At 41.6% G+C, this 15,267-nt stretch overlaps 1 protein-coding gene across 5 annotated transcripts in view; it reads right to left on the bottom strand.

The window, feature by feature from the left end:
- usp34 (ubiquitin specific peptidase 34) overlaps window positions 1–15,267 on the bottom strand; it is a 120,486-nt gene that overhangs the window by 33,993 nt on the left and 71,226 nt on the right. For 3 of the 5 annotated variants that reach the window (XM_057842813.1, XM_057842817.1, XM_057842814.1), the window contains 12 exons: window positions 13,655–13,737; window positions 12,097–12,137; window positions 11,735–11,859; window positions 10,259–10,411; window positions 9,487–9,591; window positions 7,750–7,841; window positions 6,597–6,901; window positions 5,703–5,866; window positions 5,558–5,623; window positions 3,349–3,495; window positions 3,216–3,272; window positions 3,050–3,127 (listed from right to left, as the gene is read on the bottom strand). In XM_057842813.1, the coding sequence (XP_057698796.1) occupies window positions 3,050–3,127; window positions 3,216–3,272; window positions 3,349–3,495; window positions 5,558–5,623; window positions 5,703–5,866; window positions 6,597–6,901; window positions 7,750–7,841; window positions 9,487–9,591; window positions 10,259–10,411; window positions 11,735–11,859; window positions 12,097–12,137; window positions 13,655–13,737 (1,416 nt within the window). The remainder of the gene's footprint in view (window positions 1–3,049; window positions 3,128–3,215; window positions 3,273–3,348; window positions 3,496–5,557; window positions 5,624–5,702; window positions 5,867–6,596; window positions 6,902–7,749; window positions 7,842–9,486; window positions 9,592–10,258; window positions 10,412–11,734; window positions 11,860–12,096; window positions 12,138–13,654; window positions 13,738–15,267) is intronic. The other 2 variants (XM_057842815.1, XM_057842818.1) reach the window with 1 other exon arrangement.

The following is a 15,267-nucleotide window of genomic DNA, read 5'->3' as shown; positions in this document are numbered from 1 at the left end:
ACACACAAGCCAATCGTCCAAGTAAGGAAGAATTCTGAGGCCGCGGCTCTGCAGGGGGGCCAGCGCCGCAGCCATGCATCTTGAAAATGTCCGGGGAGCAAGAGAGGCCGAATGGCAGCACTCTGTATTGGTATGCTTTTCCTTCGAAGGCAAAGCGAAGGAAAGGCCTGTGGTGTGGTACCACTGGCACGTGAAAATAGGCGTCCTTTAAATCCACACTTGTAAACCAGTCTCCTTGAGTGATTGATTGGAGAACGTCCGTCGTGCGAAGCATGTGAAATTTTAGACGCTTGAGGTAACAATTTAGTGATCTCAGGTCGAGGATAGGGCGAAATCCGCCGTCCTTCTTCGGAACAAGAAAATAAATTGAATAAAACCCTTTCAACAGGTTTGAACTGGGAACCAACTCTATAGCATCCTTCTGTAAGAGTTCTACGATCTCTTTTCTGAGGGCCATACGTTTCCCTGGATCTGACACAACTGTTGTCTTCACCCCATTGAACTTTGGGGGACGACGCTTGAACTGAATAGTGTAACCTCTGAACAGAGTTGAAATGACCCATGGGTCTGGAACAAGGGCGACCCAGCGTCTGAGATGGAGTTCGGTAAAATGGCTGAGGCCCTGGCAATGGTAGTCAAACTCTACCGTTCCTGCCCCTACTAGCGGTAGAGTGCTTGGAGGGGCGAGTGTGTTGAAGTCTGTGAAATCGGTCGGCTCTTGGAGGTCTTCCTGTCGGCTCCCGAAAAACAGGCCGTAGAGAGGAATGTCCATCCGCAGAAACTGGACGTGCAGTTCTCGGCGCAGGTGGAGCCCTGGTAGCAGAGTGATAGGTAGGAGCACGTCTGTGGGGGGGCCTGGAAGCTCGTTGCAGGTCAACAAACTGTTGCCGGGACCTGTTGGCTTCCACAGCTCTCTCAAGGGTTTGTTGGGCTGCTGGGCCAAACACTTGACCCGGAACAACAGGTAGAGTGCGAAGCGCACCCCTACACGACTCAGTCAGAGGAGACTGTGCCAACCATACTTGGCGTCTGGTCACAGTAAGTGTCGACATGAGTCTGCCAAGTTCTCTGGACATATATGCAAATGTCTGGAGGGAAGCATCGCTCAGGTTCTGTAAACTTTCATTGACACCTGCAACCCTCAATGACTGTGAAAGGGCCAGGGCAAGGTGGGAAAACGTATTACCCAAGCGGCCAATCCGAGCCGCAACATCATAGGCCTTGGTAAGGAGATCATCAGTCACCCGGCACTGTGGGCGCGGGCATCGTGCCTCTGCGCGGGCAGCATCTGCTGGGTCCACTATCAGGCTCGCGACAATGCTGTCCACCGACGGCATCTTGTTTAACCCATATTGAGCAGCATCATGCATAGAGCTGAGTGCCCTACAGTCTTGGGACAAGTGGGTGGACGACTTAGGATCCGTCCAGCAAAGCTGAAGCTCATTGATATAGGGTTGTGATGCTGGCACACAGAATTGTGGTTTCTGAGCGGTCTTAAAGAAGGCATTAGAAACCGAATTCTCAGCTGGTAATGTCTCAATACCCAGTTGTGAAAGGGCTAATTGGACAGTTTGCTTTATGAAAGACAAACCAGGACTAGAGTCTGGGGGTAGGGACTCGGAAGTGTCAGAGTCCGCTACCGAGGGGCATGGAGAAGGCCCGATGTCAAGGTCACCACCATAGGTAACATCTCCGGTCCTAAACAGCGAGTCACTTGCTGCTATGGACACAACGTCCTCTTCCAGGTGGCCAACTACACTGCAGTGCTCCTGCTCAGGCACGCTATCAATGACACCTGTGTTTGCACACATATCCCCCCCTGGCTGTAAATTCAGGAGTAATGATTTAATCTGAGCGAACTCAGAGGCCAAAGTGTCAACCTTAGCAGATAGCATGTGGTCGGTATCACAAGCCTTCTTTGATGAGGTGGCCCCAACATGCTGCTTCTTATGGCGCTTGGTCGTCTTTTTTGGGCTCGACGCCAACGCGCCGTGAGAAATTTCATTTTCCACCAAAGCCAGTCTAGCGGACCTTTCCGACAACGGGATGCAGACACAATTAAGACACGCTTCCTCGGTGAGCGCCTTTCTTAAATGCCCAACACCTAAACACGACGGGCATAAAGTGTGTCCGTCTTCTGGGCTCAGGTGGGCTAAACAGCGAGCACACGCGTTCACGAGCGGTCCCGACATGCCTACACACAGTGCGAGCCCTACTCACGAACTCCGGAGTGAGTCAGCAAAGTACGAGGCTCCCCGAGCGAATAACACTCGAGGACCAGTCCACAGTATTGAGGCTCGAAGCAAACAAGCCACTCGGTTACAGCTGGAGGAGGCGCGGAGCGAAAATACACTCACACACTCCCGTTGTAGAAATGCAAAGAGTGAGCAAAAACACTCCCGTTGTATAAATGCAAAGAGCGAGGAAACACTCACTGCACACCAAACAAAAATGGCGCGGAGCGGGAAACACTCACAGCCTAATCAATAACCCGGTTCGGAAGAAACCGCCGCGGCGACACATTAGCCAGTGCGGGCCCGCATGATTGGTGGAAATAGCCGCGGTGCTACATTAGCGTATCAGAGCGAAATATACTCACAACAATACAATCAATAGAGTCCGGAGCGGAAAACACTCACAGAAAATATGCAACTGAAGATAATCCAGAACGTGAAGAAATCGATAGTCCAGCCGCAGCTCGCAGCCTCTGGAGGACGTAATCCACGTAGCTCCAACCAAGCCGGTTTCGAGGCTTCCGGCGAGCGCGGTAATACGACCTTCGCCGATGCGAGAATGTAGAAAAAGGAACTAGTGCTGGGTGAGCGGGGCTCTTATCGACCTCTGACGTCACCCAGGTCACGTCCAATGGCGTGACTTTGTTGGTATTTTATTCTCGACCTTTGTGCTGCGCACACGTAGATATCCAGGTGCTAAGCACCGCCCTCTGGCGGTCAGAAGGAATGAAATAGAACTACATTCTTTCCGCTGGAGTACACTTTAACAAGTGGCATGTGTGTTCTTGTGTCTGTGCGAAAGCCAGAATACTCACGTAGATGTTTTTCATGTCAGCCACTTGGCACCGGACCGTGTAGAACTCCTCGACAGTCTGACTCACGTGGTCGCAGTCCTGCCAAAGCACAAATGAAAGCAAAATGTGTGTGTGAATCGTTTCTTGTCAACATTGAAATATTTGTGGACTATGTCGTTGAACTGACCAGTGAAACAACATTGTTGGTGATGACGCCTCCAAACAGAGTCTTCACAGTGTTCTTCTATGAAAACATTTGCAGGAAAACGTTCAGTCAAGTGAAAAAGGGTGGGGGCGGAAAGGTTGAAGGAGTGATTTACCAGCTCGTGCGACATTTCCTCAATCTTGGTGATGAGGTCTGTGAAGAACTCAGTCATGTCCTTCTGCTCGCCCGTGTTGAGCGGCTGTTTGTCCATGGTGTAGGTTTTACAAAACGGGCGTGGGTTGTACGCTTTCCTCTCGCTTTCCTGCAGTCCCACACATGATGGAGCAAGATAGAACTTACACAATGTCAAGCAGAAATAAATTTCTCTCGCTCATCTATAAGTGCACATATCTACAGAATCTGTACAAGAGTTAACTTATAGGCAGCCAGAGTTGCTGTAAAAAAATTTGCCTTTTTTTGCATTGAGCAAACAAACTTTGGAATTTGATTACATGGTAGATGGACAGTACTTATATAGCGCATTATCTGCATGGTTACCATGCCCAAAGCGCTTTTACATTAGCACACAATTACCCGTTCACTCAGTCATAGCCGGGAATCGAACCACTAACCCTTCGGTTCAAGGACAACTCCAGCAATCAACTGCGCCACGGCCGCCCTTAAACTTAAACTTATAATATTAAAACTAAGGAAACAGATCAACAACCATCTTACTGTTCTAACGTCTTTAGTGGGATTTAATAAATTATTTAATAAATTACATCATTGGCTGCCAGTGACAGGGTTACACGTTGTAGCTATATTCCCATTTCCCCCCCCACATATAATTACACATATTTGTACATTGCACTTGGTTCATTTTTATATAATTACGTCTACCAATACATCATTCATTCCGTGCTGTTCTTTTATTGTCTTCAGGCTTGTTCACACAGTGAAACATTTGAGCTCTCCTCCTCAAGGATATAATAAGGGGGACACAGGAATTTATCGTTTACACCACCATTATTCCATGGCTCAGGCTGGGATGAACTTGCTCATTTGCATGGGAACAATATAAACTTTGCCCTGCTCGTCATTTGGAGCGGTCCCCCAGAGAAGCTTTATTCCACCTTTGATGGGGAGGTCAGGCCCGCTCTGGTTTACAATTGGACAAAAAGTCAAGGCAAAGATAACCAGACTTGACTTTTTTTTTTTTTAATACTTCAAGAGAAAAAAAAATTAAAAAGTCAAGTCTGGCTGTCTTTGCCTCGACTTTTTTTCTTCAGTGTTCAATCCATTTTGACTGGGATGTGAAATCTAATGATATCAATGACTGACTGAGTTGATAGAATTAAGGAATTTCTGAATCACTATCATTGTACAATCGAAGTAGATTTACTAATCATAAAGATGGTTTTTAACCTTTTATAGGCTACAGGTAGGAAGTGTCATTATCTTTTATTGCATTATAAATAGTGTATTAAATAGCATTAAATATTTGCAAAGTGTTAGTAACTAGGTGCACTTGTCTTTATGAGTGAATCCAAACTGATATTATTTTGTGAAAGCTCACATTTGGCTCACATGCAAACAGTTCCAAGCATTAAAAGGTAATAAGATGCTAAAAATGACTTAAGAGACATTACTGTATTTAGTAGTTCAGAAAATTTTCCTTTACCTTTTTAAACTGTATATGCAGTAGTTCTCTAAAAAATACTTGAAAAGTGAAAAACTTTCTCTGCAAACTACTAAATGCAAGAGCATTTTGCTTTACACTAAATCACGAATGACTGGGATGTTAAAAGTGCATGCTGTTCATGACCAAAAATAGGGATCATCAAACATTTTGATTGGCTGGTCAGGATTTTCAACAATTGGCAATCAGCTAGAAATTTGTGATTAGAGTAATATTAATTACAAAACAAACCACACAACACAACTTCTCGCATTAATATAGCAAGGAGCGGAAGACTTTACAATTGTGAACATTATGTTGGGGTTGCGACAGTATGAAAATACAAAACAAGTGGACTCATATGCTATATTTATGATCACGAATGTCCGTGGCCAAAAGCAAGCGAGCTAATGTGGCTTATGTGAATCCAGACGCGCTCATCAGACAAGATTGATTAAATTTTTAGTGATCAAGCGATCACCTGAAATTGATTAAATCTGTCCCGATCGATTGGGGAACCTTTGATAATAGTAGCTGATTAATCAGTCGAGTACTTATTTAAAAAAAAAAAAAAAAAAAAAAAAAAAGTAAATGTGTCCGATGTCACCTGTGAATGTACATGACATCTTTAGAATTCTTTGATATTATTCATGTACTCCTTAAATTCACTTTGCTGCATTAAAACCCAAAGGTTGTTGAACCTCACCATCAAGTATGTAAACATCTTCTGTAGCTCCAGTAGTGTAGTCTTGTGTTTGATATCCTCAGCATACTGCACACACATAAACACATGTAGAAAGTTGAGTGTTTATTTTAAACAATAGGATGATGAGGAGGAGGAGGAGGCCGACCTTGGCTGTGAAGATGGCTTGGCGGGCCTCGGGGATCATGTAGAGCTGCTGGATGGTGGACGCCAGGTAGCAGGTGGCACCCAGGTTGGTAAGGCCCACGAAGCGACATTCGGCGCGAACGTCGTCGTGAGGCCAGTAGTCCCACTTGTATGGAGCGTGCGAGGCTGCGGAAGGGAATCTTGTTAGATATATGATCCTTATATTTATGCAGGTGAGGGGAAAAAAAGATTGACACTGGTATTGTGAGGGTTTTTGTGGGAAGAAGAGGAAAAAAAAAAAAAATTAATCTTTTGATGAGATTTTTTTTTGACAGTAAAAATTGTAAATTTGGTATTTTTGCGGCGAAAAAAAACTGAGTAAGAAATCTGATTTTGTGCAAACAAAAAAATGTGACAAATTTGTAGACAAAAGACTGAAATTCAAAATAAGATGTGGTAATTTCTTTACACTGGAAATCAGATATCTGTGAAAATTTTGTTTAAAAGTAAAATCATTGAACCGATGTGTGAAAAATTGATTAAAATGGTCTTTTTTAGGGAATTATTTTTAAATTTGAACTCATTGGCTGCCATTAACAGTGTTAATTAAGCGTCCAATCCATTTGATGTGGGAGGGTGGCTCTACTAGTGATAATTTAATCTCACAGAAAAAGGATGAAATGAGCCACATGATTGGATGTCTATAACTGTCAATTGTAGGTAGTGAGTCAAAAAGTGAGAAGTCAACATTTCTGCTTTTGTGGAAAAACAAAAAATTAAATCCCAAATCAGATTTTTGTGTAGAAAAATATCTCCGCTGGATAAAATTAAAATAAAAAAATATCTCCGCTTGATAAAATTAAAATGCAATACTTTATTTTTGTACAAAATGGTCACCAGGACTGTGCGTTCTCACCCTGCATGTGCTGCGACATGACCCAATTGTGCAGCAGGCGGTAGTTGTCGGCCGAACCCTTCACAGTCTCCACCAGGAGGTCGTAGGCTGCGGCGCGGGCGGCGTGCGACTTGCACTTAGGCTGCGCCCGGTCGGCCAAGCTGGGCAGCAGGAACAGCAGGTTGTGGACATCGCGCAGAAAGTCCTGGCCCTCGCGTGAAAACTTGAACGGAGGCTTGTGCTTGAGGACGCTGGTGGCCAAACGCAGCAAACCAGTCAGGCCGTCGTCCTCGATGCTGCCGTCTTGCTGGTCCAACATCTCGCGGCTGCGACATTGTACCAAAGGCAACGAAATAAACAACGCGCTAAACTTGTGGATTGGCTAACGGTAAACCAGGTAGAGCTGCAACGATTAATCGATTAACTCGAGTAATTCTATTCGAAAAAAGCTTCGGATCAAATTTTGCTGCTTTGAGGATTTGTTCAATTAGTGGCATTGTAATAGTTTTGAAATTGTTTGCATTTAAGTTGTGTTCATTTGGGTGGATACACTGCCCTCTAGTGGCAACAGCGAATATGATGCAAATGATCTAACCTGGCTGGATCCAGCTGCCCGATGTTAAGACCAACATAGGGTTGTAAGTTTTTCTTTGCTCTAATATGATTCATTATGCATTTTTAATTTAGTTTAAAAGTATAGTTAGCAGTTTTCTGTGGGTAAATGTCTTTGAACGATTTGTTAAGTGCAAAAGAGTTCGCATTTTATACCATGTAAGCTAGCGGACTTTTGCTATTTGCTTTTGTTGCACTTCGATCTTTATTTATTAATTTTTTTAATAATGATCTTTTATTGTGGCTATGCTCAGGTATTTTATTATTGCTTGTGAAGTGCATTTCTAAATAGTTTGAAAAAACTCGAGAATTTTATTTAGTTTTCACATTTAATGCTCTTCTGAAGGTGCAATCTTAGCAAGCCTTTGTTTTGCATTTCCTCAAATTCTGCAACGCATTAAATATTCCTAATCCGATTACTTATTTAAACTTATTGATAGATTAATCGACTACTTAAATAATCAATAGTTGCAGCCCAAAAGTCAGGTAATTTAAAAATGCTTTTATCTTCTTTGTATGAAAACAACTAGTAATCAGTGACATTTTTTAATGTGTGCCCCACCTTCGTATGCAGTCCGCCAGGTGTCGCGCCAGGGCGTCCAGGTCCAGTAAAGTGGTCTGCACCAAGCCCGCCAGCGACAGAGAGGGAGAAACCTGACATGAGTTCAAACACATCGAAAACGCTAGCCAGCACAAAGTGTCACCAGGTGTCAATGCGGGTTTGAGTTTTTCTTAACTCATTGGAGAAACTATGCAAAGGGTTAAAAAAACTAAACAAAAACAACACCAAAAGAACATCCTTACATAATCAGAGAAGAAATTCTCTCTCCCCAATACTTGATTCACACACACAAAAAAACTCATTCATCAAAAAGCGCTCAAAGTCACATGAAATATCTTCACATCATATATCACAGCAAAACACTAGCCTTTTGAAGGTTCCTCTCATGAAACAGGTCTCGAGGGGATCTTTCCCAGATTAATATGTGTAATATATTTGTTGCAGATATATGGAAAAAAATTAATCTGGCTTGCCAGGTTAGCAAAACAATCTAAGGCAGAAAAATTAATTACCGTATTTTCCAGGCTATACGTCGCACCGGAGTATAAATGGCATTTTTGGGGGGAAATTTATTTGATAGAATCCAGCACCAAGAATACTCATGTCATCTTGAAAGGCAATTTAAAATACAATAGAGCCCAACAGGCTGAATAGGTGTATGGTATGCCAACATTACATGACGCTAGAAGTTAGATCGGGGCTAAAAAATCCAGTCCGACCTGACCGGCCCGCGGGTATTAAAGCCCAATGCGGCCAGAGCCCCATCAATTAACTTGATTTTCTTGCCCGAGCCAAAAAACCCCCGAAATTTTATGTTTTATTTGTAGGCACGAGCCCGAAAAAGAAAAAAAAAAAAAAAAAAAAAAAAAAAAAAAAAACGAAATTATACGTTTTATTTGTGAGGACTCAGGAGGGGGAGGAAATGCGTGGTTGCATTTTGTGTGATCACATTTGTGATGATGCCTGTGCATTTATGCATAATGATAACAAATTAAAGCTTGTCTTTTGTACCAATTCTCCCAGTTAAACAAGACTAAGATGGATATTCCATAAACACGCAAGTTTTCTCAATGTTTACAAAGTCTACATATTTTTATAATCATCATAAATGCATTAACACAACAAAATAACTATAAATAACTAACGCTGGAAAAGTATGTTAAATATATTTAAATATATATTTAAATATATTTCTCGTATGAGACCAAAGCGCCACATTCGTTTACATTCAGCGAAGCTGACACAGGTTTCCTTATCTTCAACAATCAATTTGAATCCTTTCCATATCCCACTCCTACCGCAGTTGTTTGCTTTTCAATTCCCCTGTCTTTAGTTTGTTTTTCACTCCTGCAGCTGCTCCATACCCAAAAGGAAATACCAGGATGCTCACGGAGGGGAAGATTGAAAAGAGAGCGGGGCCACTGCGTTCACGTGCGCAGGCATGCACAGCGCCTTCTCCGTTTTATCCAAATGATTTATTTTATTTAACATCCATACATCATTTTAGTATAAATATATATTTATTTTTAAAAAAGCTGGCGAGAGAGAAGTCGCCCCACCGTAAATAATCACACATTAGTTGCTCCAGAGTATAAGATGCACCCTCTGTCATACTATGAAAAAAAACTGCGACTTATAGTCCAAAAAATACGGTAAAATGGGACTTTGGGGCAAAAGAGTTGTGTAACTTGGCCAGCCTTTGTGTACAATTGTGTACAATTTGAAATCAAGTCCCACCTGAGTTGCGTCTTTGACATGGATGTTGTCGATGAGCTTACACAGTAGCCAAAAGTACTCTTTGCAACCACTTTTTAGGAGAGGCTCCTCCTCATAGTCCTCCATCTGAACAGAAAACACAATTATACTCAAGACATTCAGAATAATAGTCAATATTCATAGACTACTAAACCTGAATTAACCCAAACTATCAACATCCCACTTATTGCCTTTATGTGCATTATGTATGAGGCATTTCACTGCAAGATATGTAGCTCATTGCAGAATTGGAGGACATTTTACATCCCATACTTAAAATTTGAAATAATCTGCAGTCTGAAGTATTCATATTTTTAACAAAATAGTTAGCCTTGTAGGTATTTCTTACTCTATCTCCAGGAAACCTGTTAACTCTAGGATAAGAATAAGAGAATTTGTTTGTCCTCTTGATCAGCAGGAACAGCTAGTTTCTACTCCTGAGAAAAAGCTAACATTACCACAGATTTGCAACCCTATTACCTGGGCCCTGTTACTGAGATTATGCCAACAATTGTAAATAGCAAATAAACCATGTAATAAAATCAGATTATGCCAAATCTTATAAATATATAAAAACCTATGTCATAAAAACACAAATATATCTGCAAGCTAAACTAATGTCTGATAGATTACCTAATTTAATGACAATGTAATAGAAAACTAGAAAAGGATTATTTTTCAACTATTTTGAAGCCAAAATGTCCTTCAATTCTAGAATGACCCGTATAAAGGGGGGCCTAGAATCCGCACATACCCTGAGGGGTTTGACAGCTTGCGCGTCAGGCAGGAATTTAAGCAGCGTTGAGGCAGCTAGCAGCAGGAACGATCTGTTGATGGACTCTCCGCCCTCCAGCCCGGACAGCGAGAGCTTGTAAAGGCCATTGCACGCTTCATGGCGCACAGCCGGCTGAATGCAAATGAAATATTACGATGATATTTAGAAAACAAAGGGAAATTGTAAATTCAAAGTATCACCATATTATTTTTAACTCTGTAACCTTTGACCCTCTTTTCATCATATCGCCCACCATGCAAATTTGAGCAGGCTAATGTGTTATTGCAAAATTCCTTTTCTGATCACTGTGACTTTTCACCTCATTTCCCCAAAGTTTATGGTAAATGGAATGGCCAAGAACTGAGTTAGGAGGTTTTCAAATGGATCCATTAATTTGGGATTGTTTTTTTTTTTTAGAAAATTTGTAACACTAAAAAATGCAATCAGAAATTGAATGCTACATTCCTCATTGCCATTAAATTGAGCGTAACTGCACTCAAGTTCAAAGTTCATTCATAATTCCCAAAATGAACTAGTTCATAGTTATATATATAATTTACCTTTTATACTTTTTTTCCAATTCAAATCTTCCATTTCATTTTTCTAATAATAAACATCCATGATATTCTTTTTTTTTTTTTTTTTTTTTTGAAATTCCCATTTTTTGGGAAAGGGGTCGTATTTCCTCCCCCAAGAAACAAAACTTCCATGACTTGGCTCATAAGTCATGGCCCGAATATAAGACAGCCCTGATTATAACACGACCCCCTCTTTTTCAAGACTCAAGTTTGAAAAAAAGACTTTTTGAACACCAAATTAATTTTTATACAGAAAATAATTACAGTACATCCGATACAACTTATTATAACAATATATTTGAGAGAAAAAGCATGTTATTTTGCCTCATTCAAATCTTAATATCTGAACATTTAAATATGTAAACTAAAGTGCAATCACATTCGTAAATGAATGGATTCTGGTTTTTGAAATATAAATAAACCAGTCTACTGTGATAAAACAACTAAATTACAATAACTGCATTAACCATCAAAGTGAAGTCTAACTGTAGTCTTGAAACAAATCTGAATAAGGAAAAACATTGCAATAAAATAATGCAAACTGGTTAAACTAAAAAGAGTAGCTGTCATGACAGAACATCGCTTCAATGATATCTGGCGCCATCTAGCGTCGTGAATGGGGAGAGTAGCTGAGATCTGTCATGACAGAACATCGCTTCAATGATATCTGGCGCCATCTAGCGTCGTGAATGGGTATAATGTCTAGACCGCGAATATAAGACGACCCCCCGTTTTTCAGTGTTATTTCAATGCAAAAAACACCGTCTTATATTCGGGCCAATACGGTAATAATCAGCGTGAACAGTAAATTAAAACTAAATATGTTTTTTTGCATTATAGTCTGTTGTGAAACCATGTAGCATTAAGGCACTCTCACCTCCGGCACCAGCAAGGTCAGTTTCCTGAGCCAGTCCGGCAGACGCTCGCTGTCAGCCAGGCTGGACTTGACAGACGACGAGCAATGGGCCCAGCTCACCAGCAGCCACATGGAGTAGTGGGTGACTGGGCGGATAAAGACACACTTTTCGTCAACTACCCAAAATTTACCGCATTATCAAGATTTATGAATGTATCTACAGTGTTATGATCCCAACATCCCACAAAACATTTGCCAACATTCAGCAATTTATTTACAAACACATCATAAATGTATTAATATCTGCCAACATATTATACCTACATAAATCTACCAAAATGTACAAGCATATACTGCATCTACCATAATCTAGCACAACTCACCTTCATGTCGAGACCTGTGATCCGACTGGGCCTTTAAAATTCTGGGGAAAAACAGCAAAATTATATACAGTAGTCTGTGGTAAGATGCACCAAAACAACATCCAAAATTCAATCTTCTTTTGTACTTCTTTTAATAGGGATGCACAGATTCAATTTTTTTCCAGAGCGAGTTAAAATACCGTACCTACATTTAAGTACTTGCAGTCTTGCAATTTTTATGAAAGTGTATTGTTAAAAAATTAGGGGTGGGAACTTCATTAAAATTTTGATCTAATTAAGAGTTTTTTTTAAACTAATCTTGATGAATCACGTGTATATTTGTAAGAAAAAGGTACTTTTTTTATTTGAAAGGATTTTATTATTCATAGTATGCAATTAATTCAATACAATAGAGTAGAAAAACAATTGTCTGGACAAAAACATCAGAAGTTAAAGTGACTATAAAAAAAAGCATAAAGTGGACATCTTTCTTCTGTAAATGGTCATTTGAAAGACAAACTCCAAGTAACCTTAGCAAAAATTATCTAGTACTTTAGGTGTTCTCCAACCTTTTTTTTTTTTGGACAATGAACTGATTTAGTTAAAGACATTTTGACATAACGTTTCAACGAGCCAGCCCAAAGCTTCGGGGTGAATTATGTACGACTAGCACATTTTGCTCTGACTAAAGTTCTGTGTTATTGTTTGTTGTCAGTGTTCAAATGCGTTAATTTTTGTAACTACCATAGTGTCCGTTCCACAAGGCGCATCGGAGTATAAGGCGCACCCTCAATGAATGGCTTGTTTTAAAACTGTTTTTATAAGGTGCACCGCATTATAAGGCGCAGTAGTAGTAATGGTTGCATTATGGCTCCACTAGATCAGGGGCGAGGCAACTATTCCACAAAGGGCTGCAGTGTGTGCTGGCTTTCATTGCAACCCATAAAGATTACACCTTTTCACCAATGTGGTGTCCTACAATTGCAATCAGTTCATTGCAGTCAGGTGCTTCTCGTTTCCCCAGAACCCTGATTGGTTAAACTGCCTGTGCTGGATCAGTTGTAACAAAGACCAGGACCCACTGCTGCCCTTGAGGACCGGTTTGACCACCCCTGCTCTAGATTGAAGCTCTAGATTAAAGGGAGTGTCATGCCATGATTAACCAATATTGATCTATATAAAAAAACACCTCGGATTGTACTGCGGGCTTTGAGAAAATTGAAAGCTTTTAGGTGTGCCTTATAGTGTGGAAAATACGATACATTTTAATTAATGGGTTGAATTTCCATCCCTAAGAAAAATGCAACATTTTACAGAACATAAGATATATTTTACTTAATCAAACACTCCCTAGACTCCTGACTCAAGAGAACTGGAAAGCTAATATCGGCGCATCCCTTGTTACTTCTTGTTTAGCTAAAGAATAAATATTTGAACATTTCCTTAAAGGCTCCTCTTTGGTTTCGTCTGGTGTTCATTAGCACCCACTTTGTATATACTTTGCTGATTGGAACACACACGTGTCAACTGTACGCATCAGTACTACATGTACCCAATTATATGACTGGTATTTGCCCACCTATGCGCCAGGTTGTCGTACGTGTACGCCACGTTAATGAGACGTTCAATCAAGTTGGTTCCCTGGACCAAGCTGAGAAACACCTGACAGGAGGAAAAGGAGAGATGAGAAGCATGCACGCGCGTATGGTTTTGTGTGCATACATTTGTGGTTGTTGTTTATGTATGAACACACTTTTTATAAAAAAGCAAAATTTAAAAAATGGTCTGTGTGTATGTGTTTTAAAAGTGCCGCATAATCGTGTCCGTTTTGTGGTGCGCTTGTTTCTTTGTATTTAAACAGTAACTTTGTGTACTTTTGTTGTGTTTTGAGGAATGTGTGCATTTTTAGTGCGGGTATGTGGTAACTTTTGTTCGTGTACTTTTGTTGTGTTTCGAGGAATGTGTGCATTTTTAGTGCGGGTATGTGTATATCTGCTAGTTTTGTCTATTTGTACATGTTCTATTTCATTCCTTCTGACCGCCAGAGGGCGGTACTTAGCACCTGGATATCTACGTGTGCGCAGCACAAAGGTCGAGAATAAAATACCAACAAAGTCACGCTATTGGACGTGACCTGGGTGACGTCAGAGGTCGATAAGAGCCCCGCTCACCCAGCACTAGTTCCTTTTCTACATTCTCGCATCGGCGAAGGTCGTATTACCGTGTTTGTACCGCGCTCGCCGGAAGCCTCGAAACCGGCTTGGTTGGAGCTATGTGGATTACGTCCTCCAGAGGCTGCGAGCTGCAGCTGGACTATCGATTTCTTCACGTTCTGGATTATCTTCAGTTGCATATTTTCTGTGAGTGTTTTCCGCTCCGGACACTATTGATTGTATTGTTGTGAGTATATTTCGCTCTGATACGCTAATGTAGCACCGCGGCTATTTCCACCAATCCTGCGGGCCCGCACTGGCTAATGTGTCGCCGCGGCGGTTTCTTCCGAACTGGGTTATTGATTAGGCTGTGAGTGTTTCCCGCTCCGCGCCATTTTTGTTTGTTGTGACCTGAGTGTTTACTCGCTCTTTGCATTTATACAACGGGAGTGTTTTACTCGCTCTTTGCATTTCTACAACGGGAGTGTTTTACTCGCTCTTTGCATTTCTACAACGGGAGTGTTTTACTCGCTCTTTGCATTTCTACAACGGGAGTGTGTGAGTGTATTTGCGCTCCGCGCCTCCTCCAGCTGTAACCGAGTGGCTTGTTTGCTTCGAGCCTCATTACTGTGGACTGGTCCTCGAGTGTTATTCGCTCGGGGAGCCTTGTACTTTGCTGACTCGCGCCGGAGTTAGTGAGTAGGGCTCGCACTGTGTGTAGGCATGTCGGGACCGCTCGTGAACGCGTGTGCTCGCTGTTTAGCCCACCTGAGCCCAGAAGACGGACACACTTTATGCCCGTCGTGTTTAGGTGTTTGGCATTAAGAAAGGCGCTCACCGAGGAAGCGTGTCTTAATTGTGTCTGCATCCTGTTGACAGAAAGGTCCGCTAGACTGGCTGTGGTGGAAAATGAAATTTCTCACGGCGCATTGGCATCGAGCCCAAAAAAGACGACCAAGCGCCATAAGAAGCAGCATGTTGAGGCCACCTCATCAAAGAAGGCTTGTGATACCGACCACATGCTATCTGCTAAGGTCGA

This window comes from Corythoichthys intestinalis, chromosome 8 (genome assembly GCF_030265065.1).
Source record: "Corythoichthys intestinalis isolate RoL2023-P3 chromosome 8, ASM3026506v1, whole genome shotgun sequence".
In the NCBI taxonomy this organism is placed as follows: Eukaryota; Metazoa; Chordata; class Actinopteri; order Syngnathiformes; family Syngnathidae; genus Corythoichthys; species Corythoichthys intestinalis.
The sequence above is the reverse complement of the archived record's forward strand: the minus strand, read 5'-3'. Positions and strand labels throughout refer to the sequence as shown.